Source organism: Aphanomyces astaci (assembly GCF_000520075.1).
Source record: "Aphanomyces astaci strain APO3 unplaced genomic scaffold supercont1.3, whole genome shotgun sequence".
Lineage (NCBI taxonomy): Eukaryota > Oomycota > Saprolegniomycetes > Saprolegniales > Verrucalvaceae > Aphanomyces > Aphanomyces astaci.
The window spans coordinates 1029627-1051868 of record NW_009798266.1 but is presented as its reverse complement, the minus strand read 5'-3'; the positions used below and the strand labels follow the sequence as shown (position 1 = coordinate 1051868).

At 54.6% G+C, this 22242-nt stretch overlaps 9 protein-coding genes across 11 annotated transcripts; 3 read left to right on the top strand and 6 right to left on the bottom strand.

The window, feature by feature from the left end:
• Positions 1-217: 217 nt before the first annotated feature.
• Positions 218-602, top strand: H257_01939 (hypothetical protein). Its single transcript, XM_009825404.1, has one exon. It carries the CDS (start codon positions 277-279, stop codon positions 541-543), a length of 267 nt encoding a protein of 88 aa, XP_009823706.1. The 5' UTR covers positions 218-276; the 3' UTR covers positions 544-602.
• A 175-nt stretch (positions 603-777) lies between these two features.
• On the bottom strand, positions 778-2637 carry H257_01938 (hypothetical protein). Its single transcript, XM_009825403.1, has one exon. The coding sequence runs from the start codon at positions 2629-2631 to the stop codon at positions 823-825; it is 1809 nt and encodes a 602-aa protein (XP_009823705.1). The 5' UTR covers positions 2632-2637; the 3' UTR covers positions 778-822.
• Positions 2638-3428: 791 nt separating this feature from the next.
• On the bottom strand, positions 3429-5688 carry H257_01937 (hypothetical protein). The gene is made up of 2 exons (XM_009825402.1): positions 4944-5688; positions 3429-4762 (listed from the first exon to the last, which is right to left on the bottom strand). The coding sequence occupies exons 1-2, from the start codon at positions 5679-5681 to the stop codon at positions 3455-3457; spliced, it is 2046 nt and encodes a 681-aa protein (XP_009823704.1). The 5' UTR covers positions 5682-5688; the 3' UTR covers positions 3429-3454.
• Positions 5689-5966: 278 nt separating this feature from the next.
• H257_01936 (hypothetical protein) lies at positions 5967-8834 on the top strand (the record flags this gene model as incomplete). Its single annotated transcript, XM_009825401.1, has 9 exons — positions 5967-6249; positions 6346-6588; positions 6635-6726; positions 6774-6875; positions 6928-6984; positions 7038-7126; positions 7212-7907; positions 8200-8347; positions 8436-8834. The coding sequence occupies 9 exons, from the start codon at positions 5967-5969 to the stop codon at positions 8832-8834; spliced, it is 2109 nt and encodes a 702-aa protein (XP_009823703.1).
• Positions 8835-9105: 271 nt separating this feature from the next.
• On the bottom strand, positions 9106-11281 carry H257_01935 (hypothetical protein; the record flags this gene model as incomplete). Its single annotated transcript, XM_009825400.1, has 11 exons — positions 9106-9270; positions 9334-9771; positions 9819-9983; positions 10036-10107; positions 10264-10319; positions 10373-10411; positions 10471-10567; positions 10615-10740; positions 10788-10973; positions 11023-11112; positions 11171-11281. The coding sequence occupies 11 exons, from the start codon at positions 11279-11281 to the stop codon at positions 9106-9108; spliced, it is 1545 nt and encodes a 514-aa protein (XP_009823702.1).
• Positions 11282-11549: 268 nt separating this feature from the next.
• H257_01934 lies at positions 11550-16052 on the top strand. 2 transcript variants are annotated; one of them, XM_009825399.1, is made up of 20 exons: positions 11550-11748; positions 11802-11849; positions 11903-11953; positions 12006-12143; positions 12215-12489; positions 12539-12979; positions 13054-13244; positions 13301-13331; positions 13402-13451; positions 13519-13755; positions 13807-13918; positions 14043-14343; positions 14454-14599; positions 14740-14826; positions 14876-15018; positions 15075-15149; positions 15210-15294; positions 15381-15493; positions 15557-15737; positions 15830-16052. In XM_009825399.1, exons 1-20 carry the CDS (start codon positions 11568-11570, stop codon positions 15989-15991), a joined length of 3048 nt encoding a protein of 1015 aa, XP_009823701.1. In that variant the 5' UTR covers positions 11550-11567; the 3' UTR covers positions 15992-16052. The 2 variants fall into 2 exon arrangements, with proteins under 2 accessions (XP_009823701.1, XP_009823700.1); XM_009825398.1 differs by having other exon boundaries at positions 11568-11748; positions 15381-15514.
• Positions 15778-18592, bottom strand: H257_01933 (hypothetical protein; the record flags this gene model as incomplete). Its single annotated transcript, XM_009825397.1, has 7 exons — positions 15778-16030; positions 16092-16403; positions 16449-16811; positions 16860-17035; positions 17085-17425; positions 17485-18123; positions 18173-18592. The coding sequence occupies 6 exons, from the start codon at positions 18590-18592 to the stop codon at positions 16120-16122; spliced, it is 2223 nt and encodes a 740-aa protein (XP_009823699.1). The 3' UTR covers positions 15778-16030; positions 16092-16119.
• A 288-nt stretch (positions 18593-18880) lies between these two features.
• On the bottom strand, positions 18881-19641 carry H257_01932 (hypothetical protein). Its single transcript, XM_009825396.1, has one exon. The coding sequence runs from the start codon at positions 19625-19627 to the stop codon at positions 18914-18916; it is 714 nt and encodes a 237-aa protein (XP_009823698.1). The 5' UTR covers positions 19628-19641; the 3' UTR covers positions 18881-18913.
• A 281-nt stretch (positions 19642-19922) lies between these two features.
• H257_01931 lies at positions 19923-22184 on the bottom strand. Of its 2 annotated transcripts, XM_009825394.1 has the most exons (7): positions 22124-22184; positions 21145-22060; positions 20940-21096; positions 20777-20854; positions 20608-20727; positions 20320-20548; positions 19923-20125 (listed from the first exon to the last, which is right to left on the bottom strand). In XM_009825394.1, exons 1-7 carry the CDS (start codon positions 22155-22157, stop codon positions 19977-19979), a joined length of 1683 nt encoding a protein of 560 aa, XP_009823696.1. In that variant the 5' UTR covers positions 22158-22184; the 3' UTR covers positions 19923-19976. The 2 variants fall into 2 exon arrangements, with proteins under 2 accessions (XP_009823696.1, XP_009823697.1); XM_009825395.1 differs by having other exon boundaries at positions 20320-20727.
• Between the last annotated feature and the right edge of the window lie 58 nt (positions 22185-22242).

Below are 22242 nucleotides of genomic sequence, written 5' to 3'. Positions count from 1 at the left end.
GCTCACCATCACATATGTCCATCGTGTAAAACCAGTTCCATACAAAATGCAAGCTATTTCTGAGGCCGACAGAATATTTCACCGATTGGTATGACATTCTGAGGTTGACGTGGACGGAATCCTCCAATCAAATCCGTTAGTTCTGAATTCTAGCGATTTGATTGGCTGTTTACCATTCTCCTTCAGAAGCGGGGTAGGTGTTGACAATACAGGGTGCCGACAAAAGGCGTCGACGTCGTCAGTCTCGAATCTACCTCCATCAGCTCAAGTACCGTCATGGCCGCCACCACGTTTGAAGAAGCCGTTGCTGCCATCAAGGACTGGAACCCTGCCACCCAACCCACCAACGACGAGAAGCTCGCCATCTACGCCTTGTACAAGCAAGCCACCGTCGGCGACGCCACCGGCGACCGCCCCGGCATCTTCAACTTGACTGCTCGCTACAAGTTCGACGCGTGGGCCGCCAAGAAGGGCCTGTCCCAAGACGACGCCAAGGCCGCCTATGTGGTCGAAGTGAACCGCCAATTGGCTGCGTACAACTAAACTAGTCTTAGAATATCATACCCCCCTTGCCTCTCATTGTTACTCGAGTGTTATTTCCATTCGTTGCCAGTAACGAAGTTCACCTTGCAGATGCCAAGGATGGGGCCTCGCATTTGAAATCACATGACCTGGCCCCAGCGCATCCTTCCTTACCCCTGTAATCCCTCATGGATGCCTTGAGCTTTTCCATGAGCAGCAATCCATCCCCGTTTGTCGATAGGCCCACTCCGTCAATTGTCATAATCCAATCCATTCATGTGAAGTTAATAGCAGCATTTTCTACAAACTGAGAGTGCAATCTTGGTAGATGCGCAGAATGTCTTCGACGGGTCCCGCGGGCATGCTGGACGCCATGCCGTACATGGCGCTGCCGCCATCGAGCTTGCCAGTCGGGTCCTTCTTCACCACGGCCACCGCTTCCTTCAACGCCTTGACGAACTGGTCGCCCTTGCCAATCTGTCGGCACGTGACGCACAAGTGCACGCACGTCGGGTGCTGCAGCGCGTTCAAACTCCACCCGAGCGTTGTCAAGTGGTCGCTGACCTTCAAAATGTTAAACTCGCGGCTGCCAAAGCACACCACCATGGCCGCCCCCGCCCCGAGAAGGTGTAGCTCATCGATGGACGCGATGCCGGCCTTGATCACCTTGACCGTCTCCATGATGCCGCGGGTCTTCTCCAGGTACCCCCGTCGCCCCATGCGCATCATGGCGGCCCAGCAAGCCGCGCTCAACGCCCCGGGGCGACTGCCGGCGATTGTGGGGGTTGCATACAGTCCGCCAGTCCAGTCCGAGTAGGCGAAGTACTGGAACCGACGGATGGCCTTGGACTTGTACAGCACGATGGACGTGCCTTTCGACGCGTACCCGTACTTGTGGGTGTCGCAGCTCATGCTCGTGACCCCCGGGAGGGAAAAGTCAAACGACGGAATGTCGGGGTACCCCAGCTCCTTGGCGAACGGCAGCACGAAACCGCCGAGGCAGCAGTCCACATGCAGCCCTATGCCGTAGGTCACCGCGAGCTTGGAGAGCGCTTCGACGTCGTCGATCGTGCCTTGGGGGAAGGACGGCGCACTCGCGTAGATGAGGATCGTGTTGGCCGAGATGTTCCACTTGACGGCGGCCACGTCAATCTGGAACGTCACGGGGTCCACTGGCACCTTGATGAGTCGGATGCCAAACATATCGCACGCCTTGTCGATCGCGGCATGCGCAGTGACGGCGGCGATGATCTCCGGACGCGTGATGCCGTGGTCGTGGCGGAACCAGTCGCGGTGCGTCTTGGTCGCGAGCACGATGCTTTCCGTGCCGCCGGACGTGAGCGCGCCGCAGACGTCCGTGTTGCCGCCGTTGAGGAAGCTCGCCGTCATGGAGATCACCTCTGCTTCCATGCGGACCACGGACGGCCACAGGTCGGCATGCAGCGGGTTGGTCACGTTGAAGAGGCCATACGCTTGGTTGAGCAGCGCAACGTGGTCGTCGTCGCCGTGGTACACCGCGCCGGACACCAACCCGTCCTTCCACCGCTTGTCTTCGCCCTTCGCCATGGCTTGCATGGTCGCCAGCACGGCCGCGTTCGCCTTGCCTTCCTCCGGCAGCGTGAATTGCTTGGGGAACTCCTCGGCCGACTTGGCGTGTTCTTGAAGCGACGACTCGATTTGGACTTCCATTTTCCGAATTTCCTTGCGGTATTTCGACGCGAGGAACGGAATGCGCTGGAGGATCGTGATGGCCATTTGACCAAACACGTTGATCGCGCGCTTCTTGGAGAATCCGTAGCGAGCTTGACGGAGTTCAGGCACGATGATGGACACAAGATAGATGCCACCCCACAGGACAAGCGCGTCACCGACGAGGTACGTGGAGACAGGGGCGTGCTTGGATCCCCACGACACGACTTCCTCGAGAAGCGACGCTCCACTCGACGATTCCTGCAGCTCGTAGCCGCGGTAGATGAGGAACGCAAGGATGGCAACGGGAGTGACCTTGGAGATGACCCGCTCCACGTGCGTGAACTGCCCCAATGTGACGTACACAGCGGCAAAGCCAGCCGCCGCCGCGACGATATGCGTAGTGTGGATTGCAACCATGGCTGCAAATTCGAAAATGAAAAGAGCAAAAGTTCTCCATGGATTTACTAGGTGTAGCCCTACCCCCACCGTTATTCGTGAGGCAGTTTCACCTTTTCAATCGTACAATGACGGGGCCCCGAAGGACAAGGAAGTCGTCGGTCCTGTCAACGACTTGCACACGGCACCTCCGTAGGCGGGGACCCCTGAACCATCGCCGATTCCTTTGCATGACGTCGTTAGATCCGCTTTCTTCGCCCCCCCACCAAGAATACGCATAGTTGATTATCCGGATACGGTATTGATTAGTCGAGGGTACTGTCAAAGTACGAAACATAATAATATGGTGCTTCGTACACGAACGATCCGTTAAAACTATGATGAGGCAAGCATGGAGAATATGTAGACACCCAACGTAGGTTCATCGAGTCGGTGATGGTAATCGATCATTCGAAGCCTATGGCTTTGGTCGCAACGCTGACTCACCACTTGCATGGTTAAAACTGCTTGTGATCGTTGAACGTTCGATCAGCCAAAGTCGTCGGCGTTTTCAGTGTGGTCAGGTTTCTTTCTGGGTTGTCAAAATGGCGTCAAGAAGCAATATAGTACGTGCCGACGAATGGCCATCGGCGCGCCTTGGACGACGTCACCTACATACTTAGCAACTACTGTACTCGGATGAGTACAGTACGCAAGCGCGTCGTCGAGACATTTGTGATGTCAAGTTCAGCGCATCTCATATGCAGAAATGCACACTACACCTACTACCATGTACCCCGTGTGTACTTCTGAAGCCCCAATCCAACACCCAAGACACAAAACTCAATGGAGTGTCCATTTAAGCTTATGTGTGGCGTCGCGAGAGTACGCCCTGGTCTGTAAATCCATCCCCCTTGTCGGTGGTTCCATGGCCGTATGCGCCACTGCCCAGCACCGCGCCGTACCTGGCTTCGGGGTCATACCCTCCTCCTTCACCTTCTTCCTCGTCCAACCCTCGCTCTTCGTTCACGTGCTTGAACACACTGCGCTTGCTTCCTTCGATTTCCGCCGCCAGTGCCACCGCCGCCGCTTCCTGGTCTGTCGATCCCGTCGGTCGCGTGGTTGTGTACAAGTTTTCGTCAAAATCGGCGGCCTGGACCCCAAAGAGGCGGCGGTTGGCTTCAAATTGGTCCCATTTCTTAGCCCCCCCTTGACTTTCCAACGCCTCCCCGCCGCCATCAGCCTCCTCCCCCCCCTCTTCTTTGCCCGGGGGGTTGATATCCGGAGTCCACGCTTGCAATGCCCGACCGACTAAGCTCCCACTTGCCGCCGCCGCGCTCGGCGGTGCCGCATGGAACCCTCCACCGGTCTTCGCTGCAGTAGTACGTACATTAGTTGCCTTTGGTTGCCCCGTACAATGCGAGGGTTTTCCCTTTGATGTCGAGGTCACGACGTTTTGTACTTCAGGTCGCTTTTTCGATGGCTGGTCGACCACCACGGGCACCAACGGCTGGTACAGCGGCTTCTTTTGCGCAGCGTTCTTGGGCAACGGAGGACTAGCCAGTTGCTTTGGGAGTAGCGACTGCATTAAGGCATGTGGGGCAAAGGCCCCGTCACCCCCCGGTTCCGCCTCGTCCTGCTTCTTCAACTTCTTGCGCGTTTGCAAGTGTTCATGTAGCGCTTGTAAACTCGACTTGGGCCACGTCTTGAGCTCGTCCTTGTGCAGAGTCTGGAACGACGCTCCTTGATCCAATAGGAACTGGATCGCCAGCACTTGGCCAAATTTGCATGCCCACGCCAGCGCCGTATTGCCGCACTTGTCTTGGACTTCCAAGTGCGCTTTCGCCCGCAATGCTTCCGTGCACAGCTTGGTCAGAAGCGGCATGTGCCCGCATCCGGCGGCGGCCATGACGAATGTGGCGCCCGTGGCCGGGTCGATAAAGTCCCCAAGGTGTTCCAACGTGACGCTGCTCGCCTCGTAGTTTTCTAGCGTCGATAGCAAATCATCCACGAGGCCACAGTCCCCGGACGCCACGCTCTGCAGCATTTTGGCCAGCTTCCGGTCGCGGTGCAGTGTCTCGAGGCGCGCCGACTCCTCGGGCGAGTCCACGCTGGAGCCCATGAACTCGAGCAGCAACGCATTCGCTTCTTGCGTGCAATGCAGCGCGCTTTCCTACTCGAATCATCGAAAAAACCCATCACACAAGTAGCGGTAGTTAAAAACGACAAGATAGACAATGACGATCTCATTCACGACATATACAGTGTAGTCGTTGTGGCCAGGTGTTTTGACAATGGAAATGCAATTTGCACATGAGAATCTAATCGTCACTCGTAACGTATGGTAGACGTACCATATCGCCTAGTTCGTGGTAGATTTTGCTCATCTGGTGCAATGCGTCGGCGATGAAATCGTGGCGATTGGGCGGGGGCGGCGAAGTCACGTCTGGGGCTGGCACGACTACTTCGATGGCTTGGCGGATCCGGCCGTAGGACGTCAGTGCCCGTCGAAGCAAGCCGAGCTTCTTGTACCCGATCGCCATGTGCGCATGCAGGGGAAGGAGCCAGTCAAGGATTGCTGCACCGGCCTTCCCTGGGTGCGCGGCATCCAGGACGACAATTTTCTCCCACGCTTCCGTCGCCGGCTTCCATTGTCGTTTAAGGGCATGAGCATACCCTTCTTCGTACATTTCTTGCACGTCCGTGGGTGCAATCTGAAACGCCGCAAGTTCGGGGAGGTTGACGTCGACGTCGTTGTCGTGGTGGACAGGGGGATCGAAGATGGACCTCGTGTGATGATCAGCATCCAACGCTAGGCTCTTTGACTTGGCACTGAGTGCCGCTTTCGTGGCCTCGAAGCGTCGCTGGGTCGCTGTCTGTCCCGCCACGATAAAAGTGGTCTTGCGGGCGGCTTTCTCTAACAACGTCGTGTTGCGTTCCGTGATGGACGACGCTTGGCCTCGTCCACGAGGAGACGTAGCCTTGATCAATCCAGCCTTCCTTCGTGCCGACTCTGGCGCCAGACGCAAGAAGTCATCTTCAGAGTCGGACGAGTCGGAGCCGCTCGGTGAAATGTCGTCGTGACGGGTCATGAAGAGGTTGCGTTATGAAACGAACGGCGCCGTTTGATTGGCCAAAATAGCGCAATCCCATTGGCGTAAAAGATTAGGCCATTGAGAGGTCCCAACGTGGAGATCGAGAATCAGCGTACGATGATTGGCCACAATTATCCGGATAACTTTCAAGAGTTAACAATTGGTCCCATACAAATTGGGAGCTATTTGTTTAATATATTTGGAATTTGGCAGCTCAGAATTATCCGGAATCCACGGCCTTGGCTGGAAATTAACTTATCGTGGTACAGGCAGTCGGTCATAATGGACGGCGGCGGCCTCGACGATTTGTTTCCTCCGCAGGAGATCATGGCCCAGTTATTCGACCCTACAGATGAAGGAACTATGGAGACAGACCTGGATGACGAGCGATTCCTTCCGGATGCCCATGCACATGTTGATGTGGACCTTACGCTTCCGGACGACACAGCGAACGTGCCACCTCTAAAGCGGATCCACGATGGCACCGAGAGAGATGCGAAGCGAGTGAAACAAGGCGAGCCGGGAGCCATCGGCGCCACTATCAGTCCGCCACCACTGCATGACAGTTCTTCTCTTGAACATGCATTGGCTGGAACCTTACACCAAACTCTGTCGCCACTTGCAGTTTCTCCATTAATACTGTCTACTCCCGAGGGTGCAGCGAGTGAACATGACGACAATAAACTCCATAACGATGACATATCGATGGGAGACGAGCTATCCTGTGTCGCCAAACCATCGGACCCATCAACAGCGTCCGCACGCTGCTCCACCACAAAGGTATTGATGCAGCAGTCCACACCTCAGAGAAGTTCCAAGCAGTGTCTCCTGTGCAAATCAAACAAGGGGGTCGTGGTGCTGTGTGTCGGCTGTTGGGTCCCAGTGCATACCGCGTGCATTCAAGGTCAGTCCATTGTCCATGTTACCGTTCAACTGACGACCACTTGTAGGCAACAAGTACTGCGGCAGCTGCACGATCGCCCTCACAAGTCGTCGGATCGACCTCAACATCATGACAGACAACGACCCGAGGACACACGCGGTACGACTGGCGACCGCCGTTGTGTCCACTCATGACCCCGTCCGTAGGTTGTACGAGCCGTGGGGTACCTAACGTCAATCCTGTCGGACCCGCCCAAGTTCAAACTCGTGGGTCACGTGGCATCGCTGTACTTGCACCAACTGGCGGCGGTATGTCAGCGTGACATGTTCAAGAGTACATGTAGACCTAAACCCTCTTTAGAATGCCTCCCCGCCTGTGAAACTACTCGTGCAACAGTTTCTGCCCCAGTACTCCCATGTACATATACTATGTACTTTGTCCATGTCTATATCCTGACCCCCTTCTCGTAGCAATGGCTCACGGCCACCCGCGCTCAATTCCAACACTCGAAGCAACTCTCGCCAAAACAGATCATCGCCACTTTGGCTGGCTTGGCTGGGTACTACTCACTCACTTATACCCACACACTTGTCGTTTCACTTTCCACTTCACAAAACCACAACAACGTACCATATGACATGTAGGCTACACCACGCGCACATGCCGAACGGCCTCGTCGCGTCTCTTCAATGCCACGCACAAAAGTACACGGCAGTCGACTTCTTGGGGTGGAATCCCACCACGGAAAGCATCGACAAGGTCAAGTTCCCCGCGCTGTGCGGCGGCTGCGGCCTCCGTCCGGCGCGGCTGCACCTGCCCCAGTGCTGCAACCGCCCCGTCACGGTCCCGTCGACCTTTGAACGGTTCCGCGCGGCGATCGTCGTGGCAGCCCACGCCGAACAAGTGGGGGTGTCCATTGGCTGCACCTTTCTCGACGTGTTTGCGCAGTGGGGCCGCCTCCGTCCCGCGTACATCAAGCACCCCACGACCGCCTACGATCAGGCTGTGTTGACCGACCAGTGGAAAATGATCTGCACCGTCCTGGACGTGCTCAGCGTCCACGGCTCTCGCCTCCTACCCCCGCAGCTGCTCGAGCTAGAGCTGGCCGTCCTCTCCAACATCGACCAGCTCCAGCGGTGGCTCACGCTTGGCAACGTCGACCTCTTCGGCATGGCGCTGTACTCGCTCACACTCTTCCCCCACACCGGCTCCGTCGTCGACGTTTGCCAGGACGTCTTAGTCGAAACGCAGCACCCCACACTCGGCTACTGGGGCCCCCACGACGACGTGATTCCGTTCCTCGATCTCTTGCGCTTCAAGACCACCGTGTCGTGCCTCAAGTACGCACACACCTCCTCTCCTTATTTGTCGTCGTCATCGCCCTTGTTTGTCGTTCATATTGCATATATGTTTACTATTGAAGAGATGGTTTTCCGGACCATCCAAAACCCGATCACGAATCGCTCCGATTGGTCAATCTGAAATTGCTTGTCGCTGATTGGCTACATTGTTTTTTCTTCGTTTGATTTGGTGGCCAATGAAATGTCGCGGCGAGATTTGTGATCGGTTTAACGAACAAATAGTGTATTTTTTTTATTGCATATTTTTTATATATAAAACCATACTCGGTAGAGCGTTGATCCCAAGGCGACCGATGGGATTTGGGCCGAGTCATGTGGATTGCTGGGCGTATTTGCAAGAATGGGCGCGGCAAAAAGCCGTGCCTTGTGGCGTTGCCACGTCATCGCGGCGATTTGGCAACCTCCGCGACCTCTACAGGGTACATACGCACAAACTGCAAACTGCTATCTATTATTAAAAGTCTTGTTTTTAATAAGCAATGTGTGCAATATCATCGTGATTCGTAGGGGCAAGTGGGAACGTCGGACGAGTCAAACAACCCGCTCCTGGCGGCGGTGCAGCAGTACCTGTCGACACGCGCCGTCGGCAAACAATCGGAACATCCCCCGGTGCCCGTCGGTCAAGGCGGGTCGTCCGGGTGGAAGCGCTACACCCGCGAGTGTGTCCGGCACGTGGCGCCCGTCGTATCGCACGCGGCGCTGACTATGAACGACCTGTCCATCTTTGAAGGCCTCAAGTTTGATAATGGCGAAGTGTTTGATCTGTCCCAAGCCACCACCGGCACCACCCTCGACGACGCGATTGATGTAGAGGAAGTGGACGACGACGACGACGACGAAGATCAAGTAGAACAAGATGCAATTGGTCAAGAAGACCTCGAAGAAGACTGGCAAGTTACCTCATGAGTCCATACTTTAACACACTGGTTGAACTACTACCGCTCGAGTTGTCTCGGTTGTCGCCTGGCTTTCGAAACACCACGGGGGTGCGCACACGTTCGAGGCTGCTGTTCATGTCTCGGTCTGTCACGTTCATGAGAGGAAGTAGCCCCTGCCACGCCTCCCGCGCCTACATCATCAGATGAGTTTTGGATCGATTTTGCATGCATTTTTTCCATGTTTCACAGCGCCCCCCCATCTCTCCCCCCCCAACGAGATCAAAACACTTGTATATCATCTATCCACGTACCGTAGTATGGTACTCGCTGTTGGTGGTTGCCAACGCCATGAGCGACTGCTTGAGCTCTTCCGTTTTGCCCAAATACAAGCGCTTCGCTTCGACCTTTAAGCTCGTCGCGATGAAGTCCACTTGTTCCTTGGCCAAGTTCATCCGGTCTTCCGCCTACATCATCCCACAACCTCTCAAACCCGTTTTCCTATTTCCCCATATGACGACAGATCGCACCGACACCATCTTTTGCTCGGCAATCATGGCCGACGCCGCCGCGCCGCTGCTGGCCCGCGCGGCAGCGAATCGTTCCTTGTTGCGATGCATGGTGGCGCTAGCTTGATGCACCTCGAGGATGGCTTGCTCCCGATTGGTCAGCACCGTCTTGACAGCGCCCACCTTGCCGGCGAGGTACCGAATGTTGGACACGTACAGCGCCAGCAGCTTATCCAGTTCGTCCTGATATAGGTTGGACACTGCTTCAAATACTTCGCCGGCGTTGCCCACGAGGTGACTCATGGGCTGGTCCTCCCGCTCGTGCACTGCCAGCGCCGACAGAAACGTGCCGCACCTCGACATCTCGTACCCCTGCGACCGCTGCGCCGCGTACACAACGTCCGAGCACCGCACCAGATCTTCCATGCGATTGCGGTATTCGTCAATGTGTTCGCCAATCTAGATCATCACGGATTGGGGGGTTTCAAGCGTAGTAAAACGAGTACCTTGGTGTAGTCTTCGTCGGTTTTGATTTCTACCGTTTGCTGCATCGAACTGACAAACAACGAATCCTTCATGGAGGTCCACAGCCCCGACATTGTCGACGCCTTTGGCACGTACGCCGCGACCGCCGGTGCAATGCCGAGCAATTCTCGACCTGCCACTAGCCCCTGCCCATGTAGTACTAGATATTAGCATCACTCATATATAAGTCGATTGTACTTCGTTGTTGGCGGTCAGAATGATCTGCACTTCAAACGCCTTGGACAGCTTGTCGTGGTTGCACACTTCGTTCTACATACACATGTCGTCAGCATCGTTGATCGTGTGGGGCTAGGGCTAGTGGGCTACACATGGCTAGAACATGGCTAGCTCTTGGCTACAGGTGGCTACACGTAGCTAGCTGTCGGCTACACGTGGCTAGCTCATGGCTATTCGTGGACGACGTACGATAAAGTGTTCGAGGCCTTGCCGCCTCTCTTCGACAAACGTCGCGTCCATGTTGCCTGCGCAAGAACGAGTCAAGTCAAAAACCACATGCACCACTCCATCACGTCACCCGTCCATCGTTTCTCTGGGATTGGCGGAATGATTGTGCCTACAACGACATACACTCGTCACGATCGAAACCACAACCCACGTGAGTGTGGCTCGTACCTCGGAAGCGCTCGGTCAGTCGCTGATGCAGCCACTCAAAATCGCTGAATCGACGGCGGACTTGGCATGTCTTGACTGGAAATGACGGACAGAACGCCTACACAACGTCCATGAGCCGGGGACGATGTCGTGGGCTCAACGCACGGTGGTCGACACGACATATTGGGTGAACCGGGTGTAGCTGCTACCAACAACGATGGGGCTGCTCACGGCGACCTTGAACTGCTTTTCCTGCAAGGACAGCACCGCCGCGTCAATGTCGCTTGGAACCTACGCCTCGTGAGATGGACGAAACAACACGGAATCGACTTTACAACGTTGTCCGGGGGTCCTTCCAAGTGAAAGTCGGGCAGTGGCAGAGTACTCGTCGGGTTTGCTTCGTAGAGGTACTGCATCTTGCACTTCCCAGTGCTTTGGACAAGCGCAACGAGTTTCATCGCGACGAACCAACTGTCCTTGCTGAGGCGGTCCTGGGATTTGCCGCCGCTTGCCAACCGCCAGACCTACAATCACATGCGTATTCAAGGGGGGCACGAAGGAACTTCGCTTTACCTCTCGATTCGCATCGTTCGGAAGCGTCGCGCGCCGAATGAAGGCGGCACCCTCGACTCCACCGACAAAGCCATCGCCATCAATGTCCACCTAAGAAGAATTTGTTCGATTGAGATCCAAATGGTAGTTGCTGTGCAAGTGGTAGTACAATGTGGAACAACTTGGCGAACAACGCTCCTTCATCCGCACGAAACTTGATGGGGCCACCGACAAAGTTGAGGACAAAGTCCGTCGCATCTGCCGCTGGCTTGGACTCCATGTCGGGATGTTCCTTGAATGCTCGGAACGTTGGATATACAGTGGTAAGTATTGTACACATTCTTTCGGTTTTGATTGGTCAATATTTATGTATCCGGATGACACGAAATTCATCCGGGGTTAAACTCCTGAGTATTCAAACATACAAAGTCAATGCAAATTAAGCCCATGTTTTGTATTCGATTTTGCTATACGTTAAAGCTAGTCTTAATATAACGAATTCAGTCAAACAAAATGCAAGCGGCATACTGACCCAGTTTCACACCTCATCCAAAGCCAAGCACAGGATGTCACCAGCTTGCGACCGATGTGGTAAGGTGACGGTGGTGTTTCTGGAGCTTCGGAGCGTGTGGCTGTGTGGAAGCTGCGAACACATGTTCACCGAGACGAGCAACCGCAGCAGCAACAACCCGAGTTCCATGTCCATCGCCGGCTACGACCGCCCCAAGTTGTCGATATTCGTCTCTTGTACTGCTTTCTACTCACGCGCCGTGGTTGTCGACTGACCTTGGGTGATGTAGATGGCCATGATCCGTACCAGCTCGTGGCCATGACACTCAAGGAACAGCGTACGTCCGAGTGTGTATGTCGTGGCATGTAACGTGCACTTTCTTGAGCCCAGTGCAAGCGCGAGGCCATTACGTGTGGGTCGACACGGAGCAATTGGCCGCCGGTAGAATAGCTCCATGCACGAGTCTCATGATGACGCAGATCTTCTTCACTAGGATGTGATTGGGAGTCGGACATTTCCGAGGGCTTGCAGCGCGCCAAGGAGGCCAAGGAACATGGCCGGGTGTTGCTTCTCATGACGCCTCACGCCGTGCGTCGCAACGGAGGGTACTGTCTCAACGAAGTCGCGCGAGGTCAGCCGTCCACACCACCGCGATCGTACCTACCTTCTCGTCCATTCTCACTTCGTCATCGACATTTCTAGCTGTGCAGCTTGGGCTGAGCATCTTTCCCGTGCTCGTGATGGACTGCGAGCAGCCGCAGTCGATTGCCAACTTGCCATTTTTCGACCTGCGCGACTGCATCCCCCGGCACCATTTGGACGGCGGCGGCGCTGCTGTATCGTCGTCGGGATTAAAGGGCTACGGAGTCGTCGGCGTCTCGTCCACGACGGACGTGTGGGAGCTGGACCTCGAGTCGGCATTGGCGTCGCCTCGGTTCCTGGACAAAATGAACCGCATCGTCGCCATGCTCGAGCTGGTACTTTGGTGCCTCAAGTGCATATTCGTGTTGATCATCGTGCGTCTAGTGCGATAGCATGCTGTCGTATCACGCGCCGCTGGTGGGGGGTGTCGCCAACTGGGGTAAATGCCACGATCCCGCCGCCGCCACCACTCGAGGAGGCACACACGCCCCAGCGACCTTTGCGGACAAGGCTTCTCTTAACGTCGAGCAGTCGCGGTACTTTCTCAGCTACGGCGACATGTGCGCCACGTTGGGCAGGGCGTTGTATCGCGATCTGGTGGCGCGAGGGTTTCACGTCCATCCGCAGTCGCAGTACCCCCGCAAGAGCGTCATGGCCGAGCACGAAGAGGACGACCGGCTGGAGGCGCTGCACTGGACCCACCAACTCAATTCTGGCAAGCTCGTGCTGTTCATCACCCCGGGCAGCGTCGGACGTCCCCACGGCGTGTGTCTGAATGAGATTTCCCTCGCCATGACCATTGGGCTCAACTTTGTGCCGTTGATGGTATGAGACACCGTTTTGGTTTGGTTGGTTTCGTTGTTTGTTTGAACTGTCATTATTATTTACGTCGACTGTAGATTCGGCAATGTGAGATCCCACTGAGCATTTGCCGCATCCAGTGGCTTGATATGACTGACGTGAGCTCGTTTCACACGACCCCGTGGACATTGCATGATGCGCGGTACTCTACCCGACGGGAGCAGCTCATCGCGGCTTTGAACGGCCGAGTCGGACTGGATCAAGAAGGCCAGCAAGCCAGGCTGTTTAGGTACTACTTCATACACATATATACACAGCCGATATATGATGAACTCGTTCTTGTAGTTTGCTGTCACCGTTTTCATTCCAGTCCCAAGTACACCGTCGCCCCCATCATCTGCCTCGACGATGCCCTCTCACTTGACTCTCGGGATTGCTTTGAGTAGATAAGCACCGCCACGCAAGGTTACTGTGGCCGCGCGTGGGTGCTGCACGAGTACGTCGGTCGGTGATTGGCTGCCTCGACAAGTGTAGTGATATGATGTCTGTACATTGGGGCTTAGGTTTGACGAATGGGTCACGAGTCCGCCGTCGAACGCGCGCCGCGTGTTTTTACTCACGGGCGTGATCGGCAGCGGCAAGACGGCGCTGGCCGCGCACATCATCCAGAACCGACCGGAAGTGGTGGCCTTCCACTTGGCGTCGCACGAAGGCGAGCAAACGCAAAACGGCCGGCGGTGTGTACTCAACCTCGTGTACCAGCTCACGACCCAACTGCCTGCGTACGCGAACGTGCTCAAGTACGTTGTGTCCACTTATACAAGTCTATACATGTATGTATATATGTGGAGGTCCCAGAAAGAACCATTGGAAGAAACCGTGTTTGTCGGAAACTTGGCCGATTTGGTGCAAGAGTTGCTGATTGCCCCGTTGGAAAGGATCGCGACCCCGCCGTCTACGATGGTCAGTACTATGGTGCAAAGTGAACTCTTGATATGGTTTGGTCTTGCAGCGTTTGCTTATATATATATATATATATATTCATGAAACAACCATGTACACACGAGGATGATTGGTAATATGATAGGTGATCTTGATTGACGGCATCGAGTGCTTTCCCTGTGCCGACGACAACTTGGTGGCAATCCTCACCGCGAGCCTCAACCGATGGCCAGCCTGGATGCGCTTTGTGTTTACGTCGCGCGAAGACCCACGGGTGCTGAGTCTGCTCCAAGCGTACATGCTCCCCCCCATTGCGCTCGACTTGGCCTGCGCCCAGAGCAAGCGCGACGTCCGGCAGTACTTGGACACGGCGCTGGGTAGCCACTTTGACATATCGCCCCCGATGCCCCCCCACGTGATCGATCTGCTCGTCGACCGCACACAAGGTACTGATTATGCACCACTCCCCCCCCAATTGGAGCTCACGTCCACTAGAATGACCTCTGATGGATTTGACCAGTTGACATTGTGTGAAGTATATTTGGTTGTGGAGTAGGCCTGTTCTTGTACGCGCGGCATCTCGTGGATTCGATTTCCAGTGGGCAATGGAACTTGGACAACTTGGACAACGTGCCCACGACCATGGGGGGGTTCCTCCATCAAAACTTTGCCACGCAGTTCCCTGTTGTTGATAAGTACAAGGTACGTGACCTTCTTCCCATTGTTATATATATATGTATATATATGGCATCTTCGAGTATACATGAGTATATATTAATTTATATATATATATATCTATGGATCGTTCCCATGATCAAACATGCTTGGTGTTGAATCTGTAGGTGGACGTCCGTCCTGTACTCGAAGTTGTGTGCGCCGCGCACGAGCCCTTGACACTGGACGCTTTGAGTGCCATCATGCACTTTGACGTAAGTCGTTGGACGAAGTTAGCATAAGAGTGTGACGTGTTTGTCCTAGGTATACCAAGCCCAGAAGCTCCAGTCTGACTTTGGGTCGTTGTTTCACGCTGGAGAGGGCGGCGTGATCCTCCCCTTCCACTTGTCGCTGCTGGATTGGCTCCAGGACCCTCGCAGTGCAGGCGACTACTTTGTCGACGTCTGGTACACTATTTGCAGTCCAGTCGGGACATAATTATCGAGTTGAACGAGTTTTGTAGCACGGGCCACGAACGCATTGGCATGTGGTGCTATGAAGAGTACACTCGCAGCGTTATCGACTTTTCCAAACTCGAGTACGTTGGATGTAGACGACCGAACGCAACATGTCATGCTTGTGGTCGTCGTATGCGTAGATTCGAGTTGGAGTCGTCGCAGCTGAAATCGTCCACCCAACGCATGCAAATGTACATTGTCCGGCACGCCACCGACCATTTAGAGGTGCCGTCGAAGTTTACATCCCCTCGCCCAAATGATAGCCAATCAATATATATATATATATATATAATATTATAAATATGTTGTAGAAATCCAATAGCATCAAGGTCGACACGTTCACTGCGTCCACGTTTTTTTTTCAAGATGAAACGTTCGTCTTGGCAACGCGACTGTTGCAAGTGCGTCAGATCGGCCTCCAGAGGTACAACATGCTTTTCTATCGGTAGGGCAGCCCCACTACAATGTGATATATATATTATTGTAGCTTTTACCATGGTGAAATCGCGCGGAATGTTGCCGAAGACAAACTGCGCGCGCGCCAAGTCGTCGGCGCGTTCCTGATTCGATACAGCGGCGCCCAGCGGTCATATTGTGTGTCCTTTGTAGCCGACGCGTCGGTAATGGAGCCAGTGTTCCAACACAACTTGATCTACCACCTCCCGTCGGTAATTATGCAGCCAGCTATTAGCTAGATGATATACAGTTGCGAGGTATTCACATTTCTAACGTTATCTTGTATGATATATACATATCACAGGGATCGTATTCGATTGTGCCGCCCCACGAAGTGCGGGAAGGCACGGCCATCTTTAGCGACTTGGTGAGTTTTGTCGAATCGTTTTTGCGCCAAGGCATTTTGAAGGAGCCGATTCGACACACTGGACGCCTCAACCGCGGCATCTCGCAGCACTTGATGTAACCCATAGGAACAAGACTATGAAGAATCCTACCAAAAATACTGCAAAGACGAACTGTTAATCGAGCCACAACAAGCGCATATATATAGAGTTACTACATACAGTAAGTAGTACATGCCGAGGGGCACAGTTAAAAACAATGCGAGTGGTTGTGGTGCCGGCCTTCGCTGTCGTCCGACGATCCTTCGCCTTGGACGTGGTCGTCGCTTCCATCGTCATCACATTCGTCGTCGTCGTCAGCGTTCAATCGAAGCTCGCGCCGGTGGTGGGCTTCGGCGCACGCCGAGCGCATGCGGCCTGCTCGCAGTACGCACGTGACAAGCAGAAGGGTGGCACAGACGCCGACCAGCACCATACTATGGAACACGGTGGGGCCGTCCAGGGGCCCGGGGATGAATTTTGTGCATCGAGGACCTACACACCAGATATTGAATGAACCTAACATCACGAATGATGTACCGCCGTAGCTTTTCAAGCATTCGCACCGACCACGGCGGCAATGACCCGTCATGGCGACTGCGTCCACGGTGCAGTCGTCGTCTGTTCGACACGTGGCACGCCCTGTAACGACCACATGGGGGTTGTTCGCGTTCGTGTACTTGTCGAGATGCCCCGCAATCCACTCCTTGGTGGGGTGGCTGGCAGGGTCGCAGCCCACTGACATGCGCGTCGGGTCTTGATAGATGCGGATATAATCGATTTCCATAAACATGGGAAACGAGTTGCAAATGTTGTTGGATAGGTTCCATGCCGCCGAGTACTTCGGGGGATTCGTGGGATCGCCTCGACACGGTCCGATGTTTACGTTGGGGGGCGTCGCCCCTAGGTTCACAGAGCTCTGAAATCGTGTTTATGAACGTTTACACTCACCCCAGGACTTGGCCACGGCAATGTTCATGATCAAATACAACGGCTCTTCAATCATCAACTTGGACGGGTTGGGGGTCGCGCCCCCTTGCGGCACCTTCTCCACTGACGACGCGGGGACTTCAAAAATTGGATTGTCATCAAGCATCCATCGGGCGTACCCTTGGGGGCCCATGACCCTATGACGACGACGGTCTTTAGGAATCTCCACGTGATAGACTGACGTACCATTCCAAAGAATACCGATACAAAGTCGTGTATGCTTCAAAGTTGATGTTCCAATTCGCAGAGATGGCATCCATCTGGTACTCAAACGAGTCCATTTGCTTGGTGGGCTCGACCCCCTGACGACGAGGGGCGGCACATTTCGGGTTGTAGCTGTCAGGGTCACACAAAAACGTCCCCGTGTATCCGTTGCCAATGGCAAAACACATCGAACCGTTGGCATTGATGCCCCACCGTCGCTTTTCGTTGTCCATCCACCCCAAGTCGGCGTGGACATCTTGCCCCGCGCTCATTTGAGTCTTGTCGTAAGTGTTGGCTGTGATGTTTCCCCTTGCGGCCCACACCTGTGCCGTTTGTATTAGCGAGGCTTTCGAATGTACTGGTACAACCAACGAGGAAGTACCTGGTCAAACGACTGCTTTTGTTGCCGATTGGACGGACATCGAAGGTTGGCAGCATACCGCAGGCCTTGGTACCAGCTCTTGTGCGTTCGGTTGACGTACATACTCGTGGGGGCATCTGCAAGGTTGGCGCCGGGAGTGCGACACGTTTTGGTATACGTACAGTACCACACGTCGTAATACGGGGCTGTCGTGATGGGGGGAAGCGTGCGGTACGCGTCTGGCATGCCGGGGGCGATTTGAAGCGACGACGAGATGCCAACTCCCCCCCCCTCAAGCACGTCCAGTTCGGGGGCCCCTCGCCCTTGGTACGGGTTCAGTCCAAAGCCAACACTGCCGTTGCATGCATTGATGGCCTGGTGCGGCGCCAATGCGTGATCACATTCGTTGAAACTCCACGGCCACATTCGTGTCGTGGAGCCTGAAAAAAGAGCGCGGCCCAGGTTCCCCATAAGCCAAACCCCCGGCCATGTCGGATAGAACCGAACGTCCGTGATTGGATCCGTGGGTTTCACCTTCTTGCGCACATGTGGGTTCCAGGACTTGGCGTCCACAGCCCCCGGAAGCTTCACGGCCACGTCAATGAGCCCCCCCTGGATGCAAAATTTGTTCCACGACTGCAGCATCCCCCCAGTGTAGTGCTGTAGGGAAAACATGATGAACGGATAAAGAAGCCTACTACGTACGTACCATAGTGCGCGTTTCCCAAGCGGGGATCTCAAGCCACTGATTGAAGTACGTGGCGTTGCGAGGGCCCTCGTCAACCCGCACCACCAGCCGCCCGTCCTTCGTGTACACGTTGGACGAATTGTACCAGCCCAGCGCAGCATTCACTCCATCGGGGATATCCAGCGCCGTCCACAAGTGGTCCTCCCCTGCCACAAACGACCGATTGTCCCGGTTGAACTCGTCGCTCATGACCAACTGCCAGTCGTCCCCCCGAGACGACTGCTTGCGTCGGGCGTGCTCGGGGGTGTCGACGTCCACCCACGTTTTCACCCCCGACCGAGTAGGCAACGTTGGCGGTCCCATGTCCTCTTCCATCGAGTCGCGTACCATCACCAGTACCACAACCGCCACCACAGAAACGTGCCCCATCATTCGAAACATGTTGAAACGATTGTGCCAGTTGCGGTAGACTGGGACACTCCAACGGTGGGATGCACAGATACATCATCGATGCTGTAGTTCACGTAGCGTTTCGAATGAACCAGTAGACTAGGTCCTCTTGTCGGTCAAGTATGTCAGCCTCCTCTGCTTTCAAGAAGCACGTGCCTCCCGAGGATGACTGACTGCCTTAGTTTGCACAGCGTTCGTAGTGGAGCCATGGATCTCTGCTTTCCTAAACTTGCTGGACACCATTCAATTGAGTTCATACACACAAAGTTGCGCGGACGAGGGTGTAAAGAATAGACAATTGAATTGATAGCATTACAGCAACGCATGGAGCCACTCGAGGAAGCTGGCTTTGTTGCCTGACGTCAAATACTGTGCGCTGGCCTTATGAAGGATGTCGAATTTCCGCGCGTCAGCCTGCACAATGATGGCCTTGACCTTCTTGCGTTGAGCTTCATCGAGCAATTCCTCCACCGCGGCAAGGGCCGCGACGATGGACGCCGAATCTTGTGGTGTGGTCGACGATGGCGTGGTGCTGTCGTCATCAACCTTAAATCCAGATTTGTCGCTTTCGTCGTCGTATTTGAATTTCTTGGCAACGCCAGTCGAGCCAAACCCCCCTTCCCCGCGCTCACTTTCGCTTAGTTCTTCAACTTCTTCGACAGCTGCATGTGCCACGATTCGTTCGAGGATCAATTGCGCAATTCGATCGCCCGCTTTCACATGGAAGTCTTCGTTCGCGTGATTGAACAAGACAACGCCGACATTCCCACGGTAATCCTCGTCAATCACACCGGCGCCAACGTCCAAATGGTTTTTCCACGACAACCCCGACCGCGGCGCCACGCGAGCATACGTTCCTGATGGGATCGCAATGGCGATGTCGGTCTTTACCAATGCCTTCCCGTGCGCAGGAATGATGCATTCGTAGGCACTGGATAGATCGAATCCCGCAGCAAAGTGTGATCCTCGCGACGGTACGATGGCATGCGCAGTCAACTTCTTCACCAACAGCACTTCGCGTCCCATCGTGTTGTGTGGTGCAAAACAAAATGAAACGTGCAATGCGTATCCGTATCCGGATAATTTTGGCGCCAAAACGCTCATTTACCAACATTCGTATTTCTAGTAGTACTATAGTACGCTCGTACCTAATGGACATTTGGGAAGAATCGCAAACGATAAGCACCGTTCACATAACAATTTACGTTGCTTGGACGTGTTGTGTCGTGCACGTACTAGTACTTGGTATGCGCCAAGACTGCAAAGCAGAGTTTACAGGGACGACAAGTATCGCCCGAACTACTAGTAGTATGTACTACCAGTCAAATCATACTATTAATAGTACAACAATCATGCAGAGGGGGGGATGAATAAATTAGAGTTTCGAATACGAGGTTGCAATCCACGACTGAAATTGCGCGAGTGTCGCGCGGGCCTTCGGGTCGGGGGCCAACGCCCCATGGACCGCCCTCAAAAAGTGATCTGGGACCTGCTGCCGCCGCAGCGCGTCCACCACGTCATCAACTATACATCCTCCAAATGTCAACCATTGCAATCGACACATCCAACACTCGTGTCACGACTCGTACTTGCACTTGATAACTCCAACAACACAGTTTCATATATATAAATATATATATATATATATATAAATATAAATATATATATATATATATAAATATAAATATATATAAATATATATAAATATATCTATATACCTGGTCGGGTGGCGACTTTCGGCTCGGGTTGTCCTGTCAAGAGCGCGACGGCGACGGCGCCGAGACTCCAAATGTCCGCTGCCCAGTCGTACGCGACCGAGTCCCCCAGAAAGTATTGCCGCACTTCCGGCGCCATAAACGACATGGTGCCCGCGGCGTGGCGAGTCACCAGCGCGCTATCCAAGCATGTGGACACGCCAAAGTCCGAGATCTTGACCAGTCCATCCGACTAGAACGGGTCAGCAAGGCTCATTTCGTTTGGACAATGAGATTCGACTATAGTCGCACGGTGAGAAGGAGGTTCGCGGGCTTGAGGTCACGATGGACGACGTGGTGGCGGTGGACTTCTGCCAGACCAGAACACAGCTGCAGCATGATGCGGGTAAACATGTCGTGGGGTACTTTGCCCTACACACCATGTCATGACGACCTGATGGAATACGCAAGGCGTTACTACATGCAAGGCCACGTATTCGTCTAGGTTGCCCGCGTCGCAATACTCGAGTTCCAGGTACGCATAATGCAAGTGCCCTACCTAGGTACAGTACCACTGATAAGAATCGGTACCTGTTGAGAGGTAGGTACCGATTGAGAGGTACCGACTACTCATAGTTACGTACTTGTTCGATAAAGTACCGATGCAGTCGAACCACGTGTGGGTTTTGAAATTTCGAGAGCAAACTCACTTCGTTCATGGCTTCCTGGAGCTTGTCGCTTTCCTTCAACACACACAGCGCCATCGAGGCTGCTGCGTTGTCGCCGTCAGGGACGCGACTCCTACGACGACATGCCGTCATGGCCATACATTATTGGACGACAACGTACGATGACAGCTTGCGCATGAGCATCACTTCTGAAAAGTTGCCCTTGCCCAGCGAGTGCACGTATTCATAACGCAGCAACTTGGATGGTTCCAGCACCATCTGCACGCGACTGCGCCACCGCTGGGCGCCGTCTGTGTCGGCAGCCTTGTCTTTGATCAAGGTCGACACGGATGGAGGGCAAGGAGGGGATACGACGACGGCGGCGGAGGACCCGATGGACATGCCGCGCAAGGCGTGGCCGACGCGCTCGACGACTTTCGGGCCCATGTACCCAATGCCGACACAGGACATGGCCAGCGTCGCCTTGTCGATGTCCACGCCATGGAGGAGGTCCAACGAGTATGCAGAAAAGGCAGTTGTTCCAGGGGCGGCAGTCGGCGGCGGCAGCATCATCTGCGGACGTAGAAACGGCACTTTTTGAAAGCATACTTGGCATAGAACCCGCGTGCTATTGTGTGTGGACGAGTCAAAGCAAGACACGCACACGGCGTGGCGGCAATACAATTGCACCAGGGGCTGCAACTCTCGCAGACACAAGCAACACCCGGTGCCACTGCTCTCGATGCTCGCCAGTTGATCGTTGAACCCCACGAGCACCTCGTCGGCGGCCACGCATCGCTTGTGGTCGTACCGGTGTCCGCCGATCTTGACTTCGACGTACTGCATGCGTTCCTTGTGCTGGACTTGGTAAATCGACGCTTGGTTGCTCCCGCTCGGTTCTTTCGGGGCCACTTTCATTGGCGCGTGGACGGTTGGTGGATGCGAGAAGTCGGCGTGTCGGTGGTCGAGAGGGTGGCCTCCAATTTTTACTTCGACGTACGTTTTGGGCGGAGTCTTGTACGAATGGAGCTGGAGGTGGTTACTTCGATGGCGGGCGCTCCAGGGGTCGAACGGCGGCTTCTCGTCGTCCTCAACAACTAATGGAACATCGCTATGTCGTCAGAACTCCCGTCGTTGTAGCAGGGTGGGGTGTGCTTTACCAGGATGAGGGCTCCGCTTGATCGCCGATTGCATTCTGTGGCCACTTCGTGAAGGTTTCAGATCTCAAACCAAATGGAAGGCTTCGTTGCAGCATGTCAATCCGGATACGCGAGGATTC

Coding starts and splice junctions, on each gene's coding strand:
- H257_01932 (XM_009825396.1), bottom strand. CDS start 19,627: ATGGGACGCGAAGTGCTGTTGGTGAAGAAGTTGACTGCGCATGCCATC.
- H257_01931 (XM_009825394.1), bottom strand. CDS start 22,157: ATGCAATCGGCGATCAAGCGGAGCCCTCATCCTG. Junction 20,549..20,607: donor CCGCGAACCTCCTTCTCACC/GTGCGACTATAG, acceptor GACCCGTTCTAG/TCGGATGGACTGGTCAAGAT. Junction 20,126..20,319: donor GAAAGTCGCCACCCGACCAG/GTATATAGATAT, acceptor GAGGATGTATAG/TTGATGACGTGGTGGACGCG.
- H257_01939 (XM_009825404.1), top strand. CDS start 277: ATGGCCGCCACCACGTTTGAAGAAGCCGTTGCTGCCATCAAGGACTGG.
- H257_01937 (XM_009825402.1), bottom strand. CDS start 5,681: ATGACCCGTCACGACGACATTTCACCGAGCGGCTCCGACTCGTCCGAC. Junction 4,763..4,943: donor ACCACGAACTAGGCGATATG/GTACGTCTACCA, acceptor TGATTCGAGTAG/GAAAGCGCGCTGCATTGCAC.
- H257_01938 (XM_009825403.1), bottom strand. CDS start 2,631: ATGGTTGCAATCCACACTACGCATATCGTCGCGGCGGCGGCTGGCTTT.
- H257_01934 (XM_009825398.1), top strand. CDS start 11,568: ATGTCACCAGCTTGCGACCGATGTGGTAAGGTGACGGTGGTGTTTCTG. Junction 11,850..11,902: donor CATGACACTCAAGGAACAGC/GTACGTCCGAGT, acceptor TCTTGAGCCCAG/TGCAAGCGCGAGGCCATTAC. Junction 13,332..13,401: donor CGTTTTCATTCCAGTCCCAA/GTACACCGTCGC, acceptor TGCTTTGAGTAG/ATAAGCACCGCCACGCAAGG.